Source organism: Pan troglodytes, chromosome 6, assembly GCF_028858775.2.
Source record: "Pan troglodytes isolate AG18354 chromosome 6, NHGRI_mPanTro3-v2.0_pri, whole genome shotgun sequence".
Lineage (NCBI taxonomy): Eukaryota > Metazoa > Chordata > Mammalia > Primates > Hominidae > Pan > Pan troglodytes.
Window position 1 is genome coordinate 101993364 of NC_072404.2, and position 19093 is coordinate 102012456.

Genomic DNA, 19093 nt, shown 5'->3' on the forward strand with positions numbered 1-19093 from the left:
ACCGGAAAGCAGGGGCAAAATTCCTGAGCCTGAGTTCTCTTTTCCCAGAGTCCAAGAAGGAGAAAATTAGGTAGTGGCATTTAATCTCCAGGACATAGGAAAGAAGAGAAAAGAGCTGTGGGAATACATTCACAATACAGAGACATGTCTCTAGAGGATTATGTGAGAGGAAGCCCTTTCCTCACAGCTACACTGACGGCTTAAAGCTGGGAAGAGGGTGGAGAGAAGGAGAACACCTTAGCCAAATGTGGGGGTGTGGGAGAATCTCAAGTTGGAAGTCTTAATACATTTTGTCCTATAGAAATATGGTTTAAAAAAAGGTGTTTAAGTTCTATTATTGCTCTACTTCAGGAACAAGGTTGACAGGTTGAGGGTTAATTAAAAAACGTTGTGTTAATAATATTGTTTCTGCAAGAAAATTTAGTTTAATTGCCAAATAGTTTACTTATAAAATGAGCTTTTGGAATCACAACTTAGTCAAGAGTTGGATACTATGGTAGATTGGATAACTTTTAGTACATATTCCCTCTTTTCTCTCCCCTCTCACCATAGGGGGAGCATTCTTTCCTCCATTCAAGTTGGCCTTAGGCATGGAACTTGCTTTGGCCAATGGAACATGGGCAGAGTGGCGGGTACTTCTTCCAAGTATGGACCTTCAGGGGCATTGTATATTTCTGCTTGCCCTTCTGGAGCATCGATACCTTCTATCATGAGAAAAACATGCCCCAGGGAGCTGCTGCCTCTCTGGCATGGGCCCCAGCATGAGACACATGGAGAAGACCTGTGCTTCACCCACGGGCAGAAGCAGATATCAAAGGCTGTTAATTCAGGAGGTAAAGGAGACACTCATTACTCACTGGGTTTCAGACATCAAGAACAGCCCAACAGGTATACTTTTCTACCTATTGTTCTGGCCTCCAAGTATAGGAAATTATGTATATGGTTGAGCATTAAGAGTCTCAGAGCACAGAAGTCCTTATTTTCAGTGAGGTATTTTATATGTCCCTGGCACACTAAATACTTATTAAATAAATCAGCAACTAGAAGAAGTATTGCTATATAGTTCTTTTGGAAAAACATCTCCCCAAAGTTGTGAATGTTTAAGAAAAGGCACGTTAAAATGACAAACAAATTACTTAAAGTAGCATGAAACTGTAAGAAAGGAAACATAATATTTACTTCTAAAGAAATATATGTCAAAGTGAATTGAGAGGCTTCTAAACCTGCATTGAAATAAACATTCAAAGATGGCAGATTTAAAAAAATGTGGATCAGAAAGACATTCCAGAATCAAAAGCCACCAGCTGCTACAAGTGTGAAAATAAAACCTCTGGAGGGACTGTTGCCTCCTGCTCCATGTGGCTGTGGCATGTGATGCCTATAGCAGCTACTGAACTGATATTTGTGCCCACCACCCAGTCTGGGTAGGGCAGGTGTCTCACTGGCACAGTGCAGACGAGCTTGACATCAGAAAAACTTACCAGAAGTAGGTCTTTGCCTAGTTCATCAATATCTGTTACAAACTTCTCAATTGGTTGGGCAGATTTTGAATGAAAAGCCTGCCTGGGAAGGGCAACATCTCTAGGCCAGTCTTCTTCTCCTGGGAGTCCAATTACGCTACAAAAGAACCACACATGGACATAAGCATTAGCTACTATGCAGAAGCTGTTTTCTCATCAATTTCCAGAGAAAGGCAAAATCTAAGGGGGAGACATGGGGGGCAGAGTCCCAGGAGACCTTCACTTTATTACTGGCAGGGTCTCTGTTTATCTCTGTCCTACTGCAATATGGTGGTCATGGAGGAGAGGGTAATCTCACAGAAGAATTGTAAAATTCAGTGGGAGGAGATAAGAGATTGCTCTGGTAGCAGACACTAAATGTAAGGGATGATGTAGAAATAGAAAATATATTACCAGGCAGTAAGCTCTGACTTAGTGACAAAGCAGGACTTATTGTATTCAGAGGAGACCCATACTGGTACATATCTTCCTTTATGTCCAAGAATGCTTTTTGTGTTTTGATCGAACACCCCAGTATTGACATGATTTTATGATGCTCATCCAACATGGTTTATTAACATATCAATTTGGTTGCATTTTTGGTTAAAGAGCAATTCCCTACATATTAAATATATACATTAGAATCAGAAGGAAAAATGAGGCTAAAACGTGTTAGGCCTGCATTATACAAACATGATTTTATAAAAGGAAGTCTGTGGTATTCCAAAGTGAGCAAACAGTAAATTAAAAGACTATTATTTATATTTCCCCTGAAAACCATTCTGGGATCAGAAATGTGGAAAGAACAGCAAGTGATAAGCACAGGCTTCGGAAATAGGCAGATTTGGGTTCAAATCCTGCACCTGCCACTTACTGGCAGGTAAGGACAAATTACTTAACATCTATGACCCTTAGTGTCTTTATGTATACAATGATAATAACTTACAGTTGTAATGAGGATCAGTTATACTTTATTTAAATTTATAGTAATATATACATTTATAATTTAAAGTACATAGCACAGCACCTGATATACATCACACACAGTCAATTATCAATCAATACACTGCCGACTATTATTATAATTAGAAAATGTTATTAATACAAGATGCATAGGAAATACATCATTACCACACTTAAAATATGAACTGCTTATATCTATGTATAACTTAAGATTCTTTAAAAAATTAATGGGTCAATGGACTTACATAACTTATACATTGTATAGATATTATTTATAGTTTACATATAGGTCGTAAGTAGGTTTGAACAGAGAAAATCAGAGGATGCAGGGACTTCTTTCTCACACAGACTGTATAACTCTGAACCAAAAATAAAATCATAGTTTAGTGGACGGGGTACATAGCTATTCAAATACTGAACAAATAATTTTAACTACAGTTAGAAATTGTGCTGGCCCACATTAGGGTCTTCTGCTTGGCCTCTACTTGTTGGGACTAAGGCCCAGGAAGAGGTGTTCTTATGAATGTACTTCCAGATTTCAGGAAGATGTGGTACAGGTCTCAAGATCTGTAGCACTTCATTTCCCCTTCCCTCACCTACACAGAGCCCAGGCCATAGACTTCAGCTGGGAAGATACCCCTGTCATCACGGCTTCTCTGCCTGGGTGTCTGGGGAAGACACTGTAATTTGGCCTCTATCAGGCATACTGAGAGAGCTACATTATTGAGGCAAAGACAGATTCATGGACATATTTACTAGAAGCAATAAATAGAAATGACAATGAGCAATATATAGATTTGTTCAATAGTACAGCCTACAATCGAAGTAAAAAGAAAAAAACCAAAAATACCACTATTAATTATGAAAAGAAATGCACGTGTAAGTGTCTGGATACAATGGGACAGGGCAGAGGAGGGAATGAAAAATGCTTGTTAGAGAGCTTTAAAAATTTCCTTTCATTCCTTTTTAGTTTTCAGGTCTATGTGTATCAATATTTTTGTGTATATTCACCAGTCAGCTAGAAATTGATTATATTAATAACTCCTAGAAATATTTAAAATCTTTTTTATTTGTGGCTTTGAATGTATCTACATCTAATTACATCTTGCAAGTATATGATCAACTGAATGCCAAAAGCCTTCAGAGGAACAGCACATCTCTGTTTGTATGCGTGTACATATACAAATAACTTTATATAATTTTATATAAAATTTTAAACAAACACATAACTATATATATAAAACTTTAAGTCTATCACCTCCTCTGATTCCTGTAATAATTTCCTAAGACATATAAGTCAGGTGTTATTAGTCTCATTTTATAGATGGGGAAATTGAGAATGAGGAATAAAATGAACTGCCAAAGTCACAGATAGCAAGCTCAGTCACAGAGTCCAGAGTGAGTTCCGTTCTCTCTATTCCAATATTTTATTTCCATTTAGCTATGACATCATTCTTAAAAATGCTCTAAGATGTCACAGGCTAAAACTATTGTTTCACTTTTAATACTTGCTATTACTTGAAGGCTTAAATCTTCCTAAACACAGAAATGTTTTTCCCTTTAAGAGTATGTGAACATGGACCAGGTGGGGTGGCTGTAATCCCAGCAGTTTGGAAGGCCGAGGCAAGCGGACCACTTGACCCCAGGAGTTCAAGACCAGCCTGGGCAACATGGTGAAACTCCATCTCTATAAAAAATATAAAAATTAGCTGGTTGTGGTGTCCTGTGCCTGTAGTCCCAGCTACTTGGGAGGCTTAGATAGGAGGATTACTTGAGCTCGGAAGGCCAAGGCTTCAGTGAGCCAAGATCGCACCACTGTACTCCAGCCTGGACAACAGGGCAAGACCTTGTCTCCAAAGAAAAAAATAAAAAAGAGTATGTGAATATGGCTTTCCTTAAAAAAAATTTGGTTTCATGTCCAGAATGAACTTTTATGGCCCATATATGTGTTGTGAAATTCTGATAGGTCCATTAAAAAATGCTTGCATTTAATTCCACTATTTGGACAGCTGAATATAAGCCTTAAAAGTTGACATTTATGTTGGCAAGCCCAACAGGGCACAAAATCTATAAATGGCAGTGATGGAGGAGACAGAAATATTTTTTCAAGTACTTCAGCAGTGACGCTAGGGTGCAGCATTGTCCCTTTTCTCTGGCAAGGTAATGCATTCAGAGGAAACAGAACATAATTTTGATGACACAATGCCAGAAACCACAAAGTAAAATCTAAAGGCACAAACCATAGAACTCTACAGCTTCTTTGCTGTTGGCAACCTACGATTGTCAGGACTTTGCCAAAAGCAGAACTGGCTTTTCTTTGGAAGCAGGTCAAACATGCCGGTCAAATGTTCCTTCTGGTCCATTTCACTGGCCTCATGTACTAAGGGGGCACTAACAATGGTTAACAAGATTGCAGACATCAGTGCTGGAGGTAGACACAACTGTCAGGTAGTATAAATAAGGGAAAGAAGGTGATGGCTTTCAAGTCCTGGCAAGCTGACTTTAGTCAAGATTCTCTTTCCTTTTAACAGAAGGTCATCAGTATGTCTGCTTTCCCTAGTTTCCTCTTTATGATCACATGCACACAAAATACATTCAACAGTCATGGGGAAAAATAGATGGGAGTTCATCATTGAGTGATTAAAGAACTTGCCATTCAGAAGCAGGGGTAACATGAAGGCTTTGTGTTGAATTTATCCACTGTACAGAGTGGTCAGTAGTAGGAGCAGTAGCATCACCTGCCCTGGACCCAGGAAGCCCCCAGGCATAAAAAACTAGCAAATGTTATTCAGGCCTTAAAGCTACTATGTTCTGACTCAGCAGTAGCACTGGCATTAACAGAAGTCTAGCTGCTTCTAGTCACTAAAAGAACAAAATCAGGTTCCAGTTTTATTAACTGTTTTAAGCAGTCATGCTTGAGTAGACAGTGCTGATATGAAAATCTGTTCTTTAGGGGTGTTTTTTTTTTGTTGCAGTCTTACAGACTTCGAATTTCATAAAAATCACTGGGATTCCTATAAAATGTCACAGACCAAAGATCAGGGCTATTTTTGGTCTAGAACTCCCACTTTTTTCCTACTCCACTCCAATTTGGATGGGCCTTTCAAACACAAAAACCCAAAAAAGGATGCCACACTGCATGCTTTGTCAGAAGAAGTGCCCCAGTTACATTCTAGAAACATGAATGCATACATGCATGAACATGCAGACATGAATGAAACTATGTAAATCATCAAGGAGCGATGTAACTGAAACCAAAGAATTTGAGCACAAGAAAGGATCTTATAGAGAATTTAAGTCAGAGTTTCATTTCTCAGATGAAGTTAAGGAAATAAAAAGTTAAATAATTAATGATGAACTCTAATAGTAACAGTAATAGATAACTTTTTAAAGTGCTTACTATGTGCCAGGCACTGTGTAAGCCCTTCACGAGGTGTTTTAAATGACTTTCTCAAAGTTGCAGAGTTATTTTGCCAAAGACTTAGGGTTCTCATTTTCTATTTTGGTGCTCCAAAGAAAAATGAGATGTGTAGCATACCATCCTTTGCCCAGGAAAACAAAACAAAACAATGCAGAACCAACCTGGGTGACCAAGGATACTCAGTGGGGACAGGAAGCCCACTGGACAAGGATGGGTACTTGGTCACCAGGCATCCCATCTCTGATGGCGGGTGCTTTTGAAATGACCACAAGCAGAAAATGTATTTGAACTAAAAGAACTGGAGCTCAGCCACACGAAGAAAGAGGAGCAGCTAAAAGATCCACACAAGCAACATACAAGTTTCCAGAGCAGAGCAGTTAGGGCTCTGCATAAAATGGCACTTCTACCATGTCTCCACTCACCACACAAATAGTAACACTGTCTGCAGCAGCTGCTTGAAGTAAGAAAGACAAGAGATAAACACATGATATGCATGTCAGAGGAAAGTCACTGTAAATGTTTTAATGCTATGGACACTGGTGTAAAATTATAATTATTACTTACTCCAAGATTTTTCCTAGTTGATCAACATCTGAACTTCCACGAAAAAGAGGCCTAAAAGAATAAAGATACATTTTAAATAAGAAATGTTCTCAGATTACATTTCAATCATATTTGCCATTATCATTGTTTCACAGGAAGCAAAATATTCTTTATGGGTTGGGAAGAAGTAAAAAAAATTGAGACATTTTTCCTTTGGTAAGTGAAGGTTTTCCCTGCATTTCACGTATGGGTTAGGATCTCTCATGAATACCTGGTGGTAGATGAATTCCATGTTTTACAATCACGGGCATTCTGTTTGCAGTCATTCTAACAACAGTGCTACCGTCAAATTCAGTTCCAGGTTTCAAAGATCTGCTTAACTTCGTGATAAGGTGGAACATACCACCAGCCTAGTCTCGAACCATAAATAGGTGAGATTCTTTGATATTTCTCAGAGCACTTTTTCCATACTACTCTGCTATCAGAGTACTTCCTCATGGGTCTCTCTCCTTTCATTTGTCCTCAATGCTGCAGTGAACCACCTCTGGGTCTATTTTTCTAATTATACCACTTTTCTTCCTCCCAGTATTATGGCAGCTAACCATTACAAGTTCTAAATCTTAACTCCGGGCTTTAGAGGCAATTGTGTCTGCTTGAAACACACAGCCTTCCTTGTCTACATTGAGCATTTAACTGGCAATTAAAAAAGGTCATTTTGTGACATTTCTGGCATTTCTCCAAGAAGATCAAGTAGCCCCTTGAGGGAGGAGACTTCTCTAGGTTTCCCTATAAATCTCTGCCATAGAGCTTTACTCTGACAGATGCAGTTACTAAACATTTTATTTCATTTTGCATACACCTATGGTACACAAGTAAACGTTCCCTGATTCCTTCCTCAACAAATGCCATAAACAGGTAATTTTCAACATTAATGTATTAAAATAGTTGTAGTCTATTATCAGGTATCATATCTCTTTTTATATTATATATCAAATTATACAGCCTTAAACTTGACCTCTTAAATATTTTCTGTGCACAATAAATGAACTCACTATATATGGCCATATATGGAGAATCCTGCAGTCATAGCATTTCAGTGGTTAGAACACACCTTAACGTTTCTCAACCATACTTTCTATGAATGTTACTATTCCTGAAAATAATGATTTCCAAATGCAGTGGAAAAGAATTTACTTATTGCAAAGTGATGGGCTGAATTTTTTTCCCCCAAATTCATGTTGAAGCCCAACTCCCAAGATCTCCGAATTTAACTGTATTTGGAGATAGAGCCTTTAAACAAGTAATTAAAATAAGATAGGGTGGGCCCTAATCAAATCTGACTGTTTTCCTTGTAAGAAGAAGCCATTTGGACACAAAGAGACATCAGGGGTGCACATGCACACAGAGAAATAAACATGTGAGAACCATGAGAAGGTAAGCCTAAAAGAGAGCCCTCAGAAGAAACCAAACCTGCTGACACCTTCATCTTGGACTTCCAGCCTCCAGAACTGTGAGAAAATAAGCTTTTGTTGGTTAAGCAATCCAGTCTGGTATTTTGTTGCGGCAGTCCTATAAAACTAATATAAGCCACCTGCATATCACTAATGCAGCCAAATTCATAAAGAATCACGAAGTTGCGCTCTAAAAGACATCTTGACAGGTCTTAAAAGATGACAAGGTGAGAAGTCCAAGTTTTTTTCTAAAACTTCCAAAAAAAGGCAAAAAATGGAATCTTAACAATTATAATTTATTGAGCATGAATGTTGTATCTGGCCTAGTGCCAAGTGCCCCAAACATAATCTCATTTGATTCTCACAAAAATTCCAGGAGAAATGTAGTAGTATAATTATCCCTATTTTCAGATGAGGAAACTGAGTACTGGAGATGTTACATGGCTTAATTAAGGGCATAATATTCCCCTCTCCTTTTATTTCTTTTTAGTTAACATGTTGATTTTTCAAGATTTTTTTTTGACTGGGGAAAGGGTCTGTTTGGCGATGGACTGTCCTGGGAGTGAATCTCTATTTAGCTGTTTCTTCCTATATGATCTTAGGAAAGTCTCTTAATTTCTTTGACTTAGTTGCTTCATTTGTAAAATGGAAAGAATGATACTTACCTCATAGGATCAACTAAGTGAGATTATGAATATATCTCATCTACTAGAATGCCCAGCTTATAGCAGAGTTACAATTAAGTGGTAACTAAACACACACACACACACACACACACACACACACACACACACACATATCTCTCTTATTCCTGGCCAATATTATACAGATAATCATGTAAAGTATTTCACACAGTGAAGTAGAAAGGAAGGAACCATTTGCCACCATGTGGTGAGGTCCAAGTCACATTTAAGTCTAACAGTCTTTCCTCTGGGGTCACTAAATATTGCTTACATGTTACAGCTCTTACAACTTTATCAAGAAAAGAATTTTCTAAAGGATGAATGCCACATTTTTCAATAAGGATTAATTAATTCTGAATTGGCAATATCACTTCCTGTATGCAGTTTTGCAAAAAAAAAAAAAACCCAAAAACCTCACCAAGTATTTAAGTCTATCAGTGAGATAAATTTTCTCAGGTCAAATTACCAAGGGGACTAAGTTTCAGATTATATGCCTTTTTAAAAAAACAACTCAAAAATGCATAGATATCATTTGTAATCTCAGTAACAGTGGCAAACAACATTTAGAAGTTGGGTATGTTTTTTAACAGATGAGAAGTGTATACTGGTATGTCTGTTATAGAAAGGAAATGATTCATGCATAACAGGGGATGAAAGTTTCATTTAGTTACAATAATTTCATTGTACTCAAAAGACAAGGAAGTCATGGGTTAACCTATAGAACACCTTTGTAACCTGTATTTGACCTGCAGCTATGCTTTGACAGCTATTTTTCTTGATTAGTGGAAGAATTTTCCATGTTCATAAAGTGATCTTTCAAAAAAATATTACTGGAGAATATCTATTATTTTATACTCATTACCACATTCTATTCTAGAGTTGTTATCAGTTAAGTTAAAATTGTTAACTTATCACCTTACAATTACCACCTATTCAAATAACTGGATGAAGCAGAAAATCAATTAACTGATCTACTTAGTACACACTAATTGACTGATTACCCAGTAAGTACATACGGCTGTAATTGGTGCTGGGAAATACTAAAAAATACATATATAAAAAATATAAATTACATTTCAAAGTATATAATTATAATGTATGTAATATACATATAATGTAAGTCATATGATATACATATAATATGTATTTATACATTAATAGCAGGAGACAAGGAGACAAGATATACAAATGCAGAATCACCGAATAGAAGTTTACCTCATTTTACCAGTGGGAGACAGAAGTCGCGGTAATCGTTTCATCTTAATAGAATGTTAGGAAGTGGTTTGATTAACTTACTTTTACAGATGGGAAGTAAAGTAACATCTAAGGAAACACAGATGAGTAAGTGGCTAAGCTGATCTGTCTGACTTCAATGAACAGCAATATAGAAAAAGTGTTTTAGAAAGACTAATTTGGCAGGGGTTTACTGAGTCAATAAGAAGGGATGGAAACCAAGCCAAGGAGGTCAACTGGGAAGTCAGTGTACAAGTAAGATGACAAGGGCCTCAACTAGGTGGGACAAGGAAATGGCTAGAGATGCAAAGACATTTAGAAGAAGATGATCAGAACTTGATGGAAATCTGAACATGACTTGAAAGGAGAAGCATGATTTTAAGTTTGTATTATATTATTAGTAAAGTCTGGCAGAATGAGATAGATGGAGGTGGTGGGGAGAGGAGATTAGAAGGTAACTGATTTAGTTTTAAACATTTTCCTTGTATAATAAAATTATATAAAACATTTCACTGAAATTGGAGAATGAATAATATGCAAAAAAGGTAGTTTGGCATACCTATGTATATACCCAAAAGCATTAACATACAGGTCCACATAAAAACTTGTACATGAATATTCATAGCAGCATTATTCATAATAGCCAAAAAGTGGAAACAATCCTAATGTCCATCAACTGATAAATGGATAAACAGAATGTGGTACGGACTTACAATGGAATATCACTGAGTCATAAAAAGAATGATATACTGAGACAACATGGAGGACCCTTGAAACCATTATGCTCAGTAAAAGAAGCCAGTCACAAACGACCACACATAATATGATTCCATTTATATAGACAATGTAAATTTATAGGATCAGAAAGTAGAATGGTGGTTGCCTGGGACTAGGGGATTTGAGGGAACTGACTGTATACAGACTGAAGGTCTGTGCCCCTGAAAATTTCCTGTGTTGAAATCCTAATTCCTAAGGTGATGGCATTAGGAACTGGGGCCTTTGGGAGGTAATTACGTCATAAAAGGGATTAGTGCCCTTATAAGAGAGACCCTGGAAGGCTCCCTTGTCCCTTTCGCCATATGAAGACACAGCAAGATGACGATCATCAATGAATGAGGAAATGAACCCTCTCCAGATACTGGCTCTGACCTTGGACTTCCCAGCCTCCAGAACTGTGAGGAAGAACTTTTTGTTGTTTATAAGCCAATCCAGTTCATGGTATTTTGTTAGCAGCCCAAGCTGAGTAAGACAGACTGCTAATGGGTATGGCGTTTCTTTTTGGGGAGATAAAAATGTTCTAAAATCGACTGTGGTGATAGTGGTACAACTCTGTGAATATGCTAAACTGAAAAAAACACTGAATTGTACTATTTATATTGGTGAATTGTGTGGTTATATCAATTATATTTTGATAGAGCTGTTAAAAAAGGTGGTTAAGAAATTATATTTCCAAGCAAACATTACGGATTCAGGAGGAGGGTAAAAAAACTGCTAAGTATTTGGAAACCATTCACATACACACAAAAATAAATAAAAAAAAAACTGCTAGGAAAACTGTTAGGTCTACATATATGAAAGGCTTTAAGCATGCGGTATTAAAGTATAGTGACAAACATTTTACCATATATTCAATCAAGTACTTGTCTGGAGACATGTGCTCCGCAAGTTTTGATAATCTATTGTTATGATCTGAATCTTTCCCAACACCTGATTTATCAGATTAGGGTTAAATAATAAACCAAAAATGTCTATGCATGCAAAAAAAAGGCACTGGTATGAAACTATTATCTTATATTTCACTTTGGATGGTGAGATGATGAATGATTTGCTTTCTGCATTTTTCTACTTTTCTATACTGCGTTTTATGAGTGTTAGTTTTAAAATCAGAAGAAAAAAAAACCCTCTTGCCATACACTGCACGTATATGATCTGTTCACCTCACTTCTTCATTCCCTACTTTAATACTAAGGCACTCTATTATATTCGTTTACCTGTTGATTTCTACACACAAACTGGAAGTTCTCTGAGGACAGGGCCAACCCTCACTTGATTCTGTATTCAGAGTACTGAATTTACTGCCCAGTTTGGCTATAATTGGAACTCAGTTAATACATGCTGAGTGGTTATTGCTCCCCCCTGCAAGAAGGCTTTCTGTCCCTTCTTTTCTTCAACTTCAGCTCCTCCTGTCTCAAAATTCACTTCCTTGGTTCATCTCTGGGTAATTCAAGTGCAAGCAGGTGTATCTGCAGAGATACGTATATACAATTAGATGTATACACACCAAGAGCCAACTCCAAATCCAATTTATATTGTTGTATCTGTTTATGCTTTAATCTGCCTGTGGCACTAGACAATATCTGCCTGCAAATAATGTGTATTTAAAAACTGGGGCTGGCTGACAATTATTCTCCTATATCCAAAACCTTGTGAAAACCTTCACAGAAGCAGCAAGAGGCAAGCAGGATAGGAACTTTGCCCTCCAGTGCTTGCTTCAGCCAGGTATGAAGGCTAGGGATGGTCTCCCTGGAAGACAAAGAAAGAGAAGTGTTGAGAAAAAGTGTAGCAAAGGCAAAACAGTATAGGATTAAGGAGAGTGGGGAGGGGAAAGACGAACTTGAAGTAAAACCGGTCCAGAAAGGGAGAAGGGCTGGTGGGAAAGAGCACGGAAAAAAACAATTTAAAGCCCAAGTAATGAGAAGGAAAGACCGTGGCAGAAAGAAGAATCTGAGACGAAGTTCCGTCACAGAGACCCAGACTGATAGGAAAAAACCTCTGCCAGGGAAGGGAGGTGCCACTTAGAGGAAAGACGTGTGTCTCTAACACAAGTTAGAGAGTGTGCTGGCATCACTGTCCATAGGAGGGACTATGAGTCTGGTAATTTCCTTAAAAATAAATAGCTGAATTAATTTTTCCTTGTTACCAGATGTGAATAATTTATTTATCCACAGAGGGCTCATATTTACTGGACTATGAGTAACTTCCTCTAGAGAGAGAGATGGAGAGAAAGAGAGGGAGAGCAGAGAGACAAACCCTACCATTTTTCAACTCAAAATTGAGGATTAAAATTAAACTAGAACTCACCAAACTACTTCAGATTTCTGAAACATTACAAAACTCATAAATTAATATATTTACTGAGTCAACTTTACACATGACTAAAATAAGACTAAGCGGTCGTTGAGATGAAAAAGTCATTTCTAATCACTATGACAAAAATTGAATGGGTATCTCCCATTTCCAAGAAATAGTTATTTCTCTGAAATATTCAAATAATTTCATTTTTATTCTCCCAGTGTCATCTCTCCCTGCCTTAGTCTGCTCAGGCTGCAATAATGGAGTACTGCAAACTGGGTGGCTTAAACAACAGAAATTAATTTTCTTGTGGTTCTGGAGGGTGGAAAGCCTGAGATCAGGGTGCTAGCATGGTAACTCAACAATGTAGGGTTCTGGTAAGATCCCTCTTCCTGGCTTGTACCTGCCTTCTTGCTATGTACTCACGTGGCTAGAGAGAGGGTATGCTCTTTGGTGTCTCTTCTTATAATGGCACTAATCCAATCATGGGAGCCCCATCCTCATGACCTCATTTAATCCTAATAATCTCCCAAAAGCCCCATCTCCAAATAGCATCACATTGGGGGTTAGGGCTTCAATGTAAGAATTTTGGGAGGGACACAAACATTCAGTCAGTAACACGTCCTTCTTCATATTAATGAATGTAATATATCTTCCATAATTTTAAAATTAAAAAGCTGGGCTGGCACATTCTTGTCCACTATAGCAGCAATAAATGTGATTTGTCTTTCTGTGACTAGGATCCAACTCTTCATTTTATATACTTTTTGATATTTTTTCTTGCCAAATTACATTATTTATTTATTTATTTCCCTTCCAAAGCCTCCCTTATCTCTTGCTCTCCAATCACACTGTTCAGGGGGATTCTTAAGGCTGGGAAAGAAACGATGATGTATTTAGCACTTTCCAAGGGCTGGGTTCCTAATGCATTATTGCATTTTAATTCTCACTCTAACCATGAAGTTAGGCGACTAGCAAGTACTGAATAACTTTGCAAATGAAAGAAAGTTTTAGAACCAGGAAAATAAATCTGAGTCAAACTTCGGAAGCTATAATTCACAAGGGTGAAGACTTTATATTAGTATTATTAAAAAACTGGAGGCAAGTCAAGGATATGGTACCCCCATGGAATCACTCCTGTCACCATGGGCTTCTTTAATAGTCAGATATCACAGGCTCAACACTCCGGGGAATACTGTCTTCTGTCTCTTCATATAACCACAGAGCTTGGATAACCCTTCTGCTCCCTTGTGGAAATTCTAGCTTTAATACTCACTATAGTTTAAATTGGGCTTAGCATTGAAAAACTTTAATGACAACATGCTGGAAGGTCATTTGGAGCAAGGGTGATGGTGTGGTGTGGAGACAGAATAGATGATTAGAGACGATCAGGGACACCTGGCAAAATGAGTGCCACTGATTAATTAGTGAGGCTCTGATTATTAACTGGGCTCAGGGCTTATCAATTGCCTTCACTCTGCAGCAGAACTCTGAACTAGAGATATCACTCGACCAAATTAGAACCTCACCATACCATATAATAAACTGATTCTGCCTCACAACTCCCAGTCTTGCTTTATACTGTGCCTTCCTGGGAGAGAAGGAAAAGCTTTACCAGGGAATTCGTTCATGAGTAGGAACCTTAGCACTGTTGTTCTTCAATACCTGGTCATTTGGGTAGGAGAGGGCCCAGGAATAGGGTAACCAACGAGCCCAGTTTGCCCAAGATTGTCCCAGTTTCAGTACTGAAAATGCTGTGTCCTGGGAAACCTCTCTGTCCCAGGCAAACTGGGATGGTTGGTCACCCTATCCAGGAGACTCAGAGCAAGAGGCTGTAGAAGACAGAATTTTTTTAAAAAATTAAGTTCTTTGTTATTTCAGTGGGGCAGGCTGTTTAAAAAAATCAAATGAGCATACCTCAAAACAATCAGAACGAAAGTGGTCCAGACAGACAGGTTTTATTCTCTTTTTTCCTAATAACTCACTGCTACTGTGTAATAAGGGACTAGACTGGGGGGAGTCCCCTCCTCATACCACAATTCAAGATGTTATTTCTCTCTTTCAGTAAATGACTTTGTAAAACTATACGCATCTTGCCTCTTTTGCAGGGAAAGAGCATTGCCTATGGTTAGGTCTACATGGTTAAATTAATAGTCTGCAGGAAGTGCTGGATCTAAGGAGGCAACCACAACTAGGGGGTCACTGGGGTGGAGCTACCTACACATATAGGATGACAAGGAGATTTCATCCAGTCTGGTTGGTAGCGATAGGCTATAAGCTGGGTTGAGAATGATTCTGAAGTGCTGTGTAGGTGGAGCAAGAGAGAGTGCTACATTAATCAGTAACACACACCTCTGAAAATGAACTAGCTAAGTGAGTCAAGTTTTCTCTCATGATAGGCTGACTTCAAAGCAACATTGATACAAGGAATAAAAATTAGAAAATACAAAAGTAAGTCTGTCTAATAGAGACATTTCAACAGCAAATACTACATACATTACGGTAACCAAAATGTGGCTCTCAAAACCACTTCTTACTTTTAACCTCTGAATCCACCGGTTTTGTCTTCAATACAACATTTTTTGCCAAAGGGAGTCTTATGGGCTCTGTTGTGGGTGTGTCTTTGAGTATATAATTATCATCACCTCTATGCTCACACACCTTTCTCTTGCAAAAACTCTAATATTGACATCAGCCGGATGTCAGCAAAATGACATCTTTCTGAGGCTGAAGGTTTTCATGTTGCCTTTGGGGGAAAATAATCACTAGACATTTTCTGAAATGGAAGTGTCTGTTGGCTGAAGTGGCTTCTTTAAAAAGAAAAAAAGAAGCTTTGCTCAAAATGGAACCAAAAGTATCAGTCATAAAGCATTACAAATGATCTAAAAATATTCTCAAATTGGATTCAATCATTGGTTAAAAATAGTCCAAACACTGAAAGACTGATTTTCTCATTTTTTCCTTAAAAAATTATAATGTGCTCAACATATAAATAAGGGCTCTGGCCCTTGAATGTCAGTGATGTTGTCTACCAGTGTCTAGTATTGTGAGTTTAGTGTGGTGATTAATCAACAAAAGCTAGCATTTATTTTATCAGAATAAAATTTTACTGGCCCAACAGCAAGTTTAACTTTTTCAAAAAGCTTATTTACTGAATTTATATTTTGAATGATTCATCATGGGTACTGTTAAAAATAACAAATTATTGCATACCTATATCAAAACATCTCATGTACCCCATATATATCTACTATGTATCCACAAAAATTAAAAATAAAAAATTTAAAAAGTAACAGATTATCTTGATTATAAAATATATACGCATTGTGGAAAATTTGGAAAATAGAGTAAATAGATAAAAATAAATTACACAGCACTTCCATTCTTTTCTCTTTTTATATACAAATGGATATGATGGTATCTCTAAAGATCTTTTTTTTTTTTTTTTTTCCAAACAAGCTAAGATGGCACCAATCCCAGGGCAGGATCTGAGTCTTGACTATAGTCCTTAGTTTTGAACAAGTACAGGGTGACAAGAAAGTGCATAACAAAGCTATGATGGAATAAAACTCAAACCTTGATGAAGAAAAGAAATCAAGGACACATTAAAAAAACTATGGGTACACACATTTTCACTTCTTAGTTTATATCTTATGGCAGGGAGCAGGAGGAATCTTTTTTTTTCCTTTATGAATGGTAAAGACAACTGGTATCCTGTCTGAATATAATATGCCTATCCAGCACACTTTGGGTAGAATCCAATGATGTGTGATAACTCAACAATTTGGTACAGGAAACAGAGCCCACAACATTCCTCAGAAATTTCACAGACAATCTAGACAGAACAGACCTATTTGAATAGGGTTTTTTGTTCAGTAATATTTGAAGGATGCAATTTTTCACGGTGGACACATTGGGTTTGTGACAGATGCAAATTCAGATATGAATAAAACACAATTAAATGATTCAGACTCTTGAACTGTGCTTCCACAGACCTGATTTCTGCATGGGCCAAACAAAGGAAAGTTGGTGTTTGACAACTGTGGATGACTCATCAGAGGAAGTTCTTACCATGTGGATGTGCTTGTTGAAATAAAGCTGGTTAACAAAGCTAGCCTTTTTTTTTTTTTCCCTCTGTGGGCCAGCGAGGGTTTCATTTTAGGAAATGGAAGTGTCAATGTGGACAAACTGTTCTGAAGTATTTATAGCATAATGTAATGTGTTAGTTTCCTTAAACTGCCTTTGGACAAAGAATATGTGAATGGAAAATAAGATCTGAATTTCTAATACTGTCTTGTGTCATCTGAACTGTATTATGAGTATAAAATGATTTAGCACTGTGATATGTACACAGTGTGATAGGAATGTAGTGTAGCTACAGTGGGGTGTGCTAGTGGCTTTCCAATTAATTTTAAGAGCTCTTTTATTCATTAAGGATATTACACCTTTGTCATATTCATTCATTTTCTCCAAGATTATCACATGCTTTTTAACTTGGCAGTGTTTTTATTTTCTCATGAACAATAGTTTTCAATTTTTATATAATCAAATATATTAGTATTTTTGTTTGTGACTTCCTAATGCTTTGAAAATATATCTCCATTCTAGGGTCACAGATACTTCTTATAGTTTCTTTATTCTTTTATGGCTTCACTTTTAATATGTAACTCTTTAAGCCATCTGTCATTTGCTCTGTGGTGAGGAATAGTGAGAATCTAATCAGGTTACCATTTTTCCCCCATGAAATTGACCAATTACCCTATTCTCATTTGTTGCATATGCCGTTCTGTCCTCCCAGATTTGTGATTTATGATAAATTGCATCACTTCCTAAATTAGGGTTTCAAGTCTCATTCTCTATTCTGTTCCATTAATGTCTGTCACTTCTGCTGGTACCACATTATTTTTATTACTGTAGTTGCATAATGTATTTTAGTGCTTGGTAGCAGGAGTTTCTCTTCATAACTTTTTTTTTTTTTTTGGTAACAAAAAATTCTTGGCTATTTTCACCAGTTTAACTCTTCCAAATGCATTTCAGGAAATCCCACTGGAATTCTGACTGGAGTTGTATAAACCTATGAATTAATTTGGAAACCTTTTATATCCTTACAACTATTCAATCTTCCTGTTCAGGAAAATGGAATATTTAATATCTTTCTAATAATCAAATATTCTCTATATCTAGGAAAGTCATTTTTATGTATCTCAATCAAGTTTTATAGTTTTCTTGATACAGGTTCTACACATTGACTTACATCCATCTACATTTTTGATTTTTATACTGGGAATGAGATGGAGCTGCTGCTAACTCTGGAGAAACTTACTGCTGATCTTTTATCTTTGGACACGATCCTGACTGTTCTCCTAAGTGATGGATTATCTTAGATTTGAAAAGTGAAGGAAGTAAAGGACAAGAGGGACATGTGGGGGGATGTAGTAGAGTCTGTTTTATATTCATAGTGAGAAGACTCTGAACCTCCCAGGAGGGCTCTAAAGGTTAAAAAACATGCAACCAAAAGCACCGAGGATTAGTAAAAAGAAATAATGTGCAGTAAGTGCTCAGAGGGATGACTCATTGCATTGGATCATCCTTGGGAAACCACCTACTAAGCAGAATTTAGCAGCTAAAGCGTTATTTTTGGTGCACAGTTTATTGCTACTTCCTCTTGGGAAAAAAAGATTAATCCTAGCTCCCTAAAACACTTAAGAATGGTCATCCTGGCAAACCGGCCTGTCAGGTAACAATGTTGTTTCTAGATCAGGGCAGTGTTAGGTTCCCTGTAGAGATTTCTTTAGAACAAGGGAGAAGCACTTTACCACATGTTACGGAAAGGAGTATAGACCAGGAGACAGAAGATCCAGCTCTTAGTGCTGGCTCTGTAACTGATTAACAAATAAATCCCAGAGTGCAGGTAGGCCACTTAATCTCTGCTCATCTGTAAAAAAACAGATATCACAGCTTCTGTTGTACTCCATATCATGGAAGAAAATAACACAAAATAATAAACCATGTGAATGAAGCAGTTAAAACTGCTGAGAAATAAAATTAACCTGCTCAGTAAAAGTAAGGCTACCAATCAAGAACAAATAGAATGAACTGTTACTCGTTCCAAAGTTATTTATTTTTGCTTAATACTGTATTTCCTTCTCCTTTTTCTCTGTCCTGTGGTTTCTTTTCCTTGTTTCATTATGACTAAATATGCAAGGAAAATTCAATGCTGTTATTTTG

General features: G+C 37.2%; 1 protein-coding gene across 6 annotated transcripts in view; it reads right to left on the bottom strand.

Moving 5' to 3' along the window:
- Positions 1-19093, bottom strand: part of CDK6 (cyclin dependent kinase 6) — a 231775-nt gene that overhangs the window by 11680 nt on the left and 201002 nt on the right. For 3 of the 6 annotated variants that reach the window (XM_003318579.6, XM_001167181.6, XM_016957767.4), the window contains exons 6-7: positions 6448-6498; positions 1482-1617 (exon numbers count right to left, since the gene is read on the bottom strand). In XM_003318579.6, coding sequence (XP_003318627.1) covers positions 1482-1617; positions 6448-6498 — 187 coding nt within the window. Of the gene's footprint in view, positions 1-1481; positions 1618-6305; positions 6335-6447; positions 6499-19093 lie in introns of those variants that run through there. The other 3 variants (XM_063814733.1, XM_063814734.1, XM_054655992.2) reach the window with 2 other exon arrangements.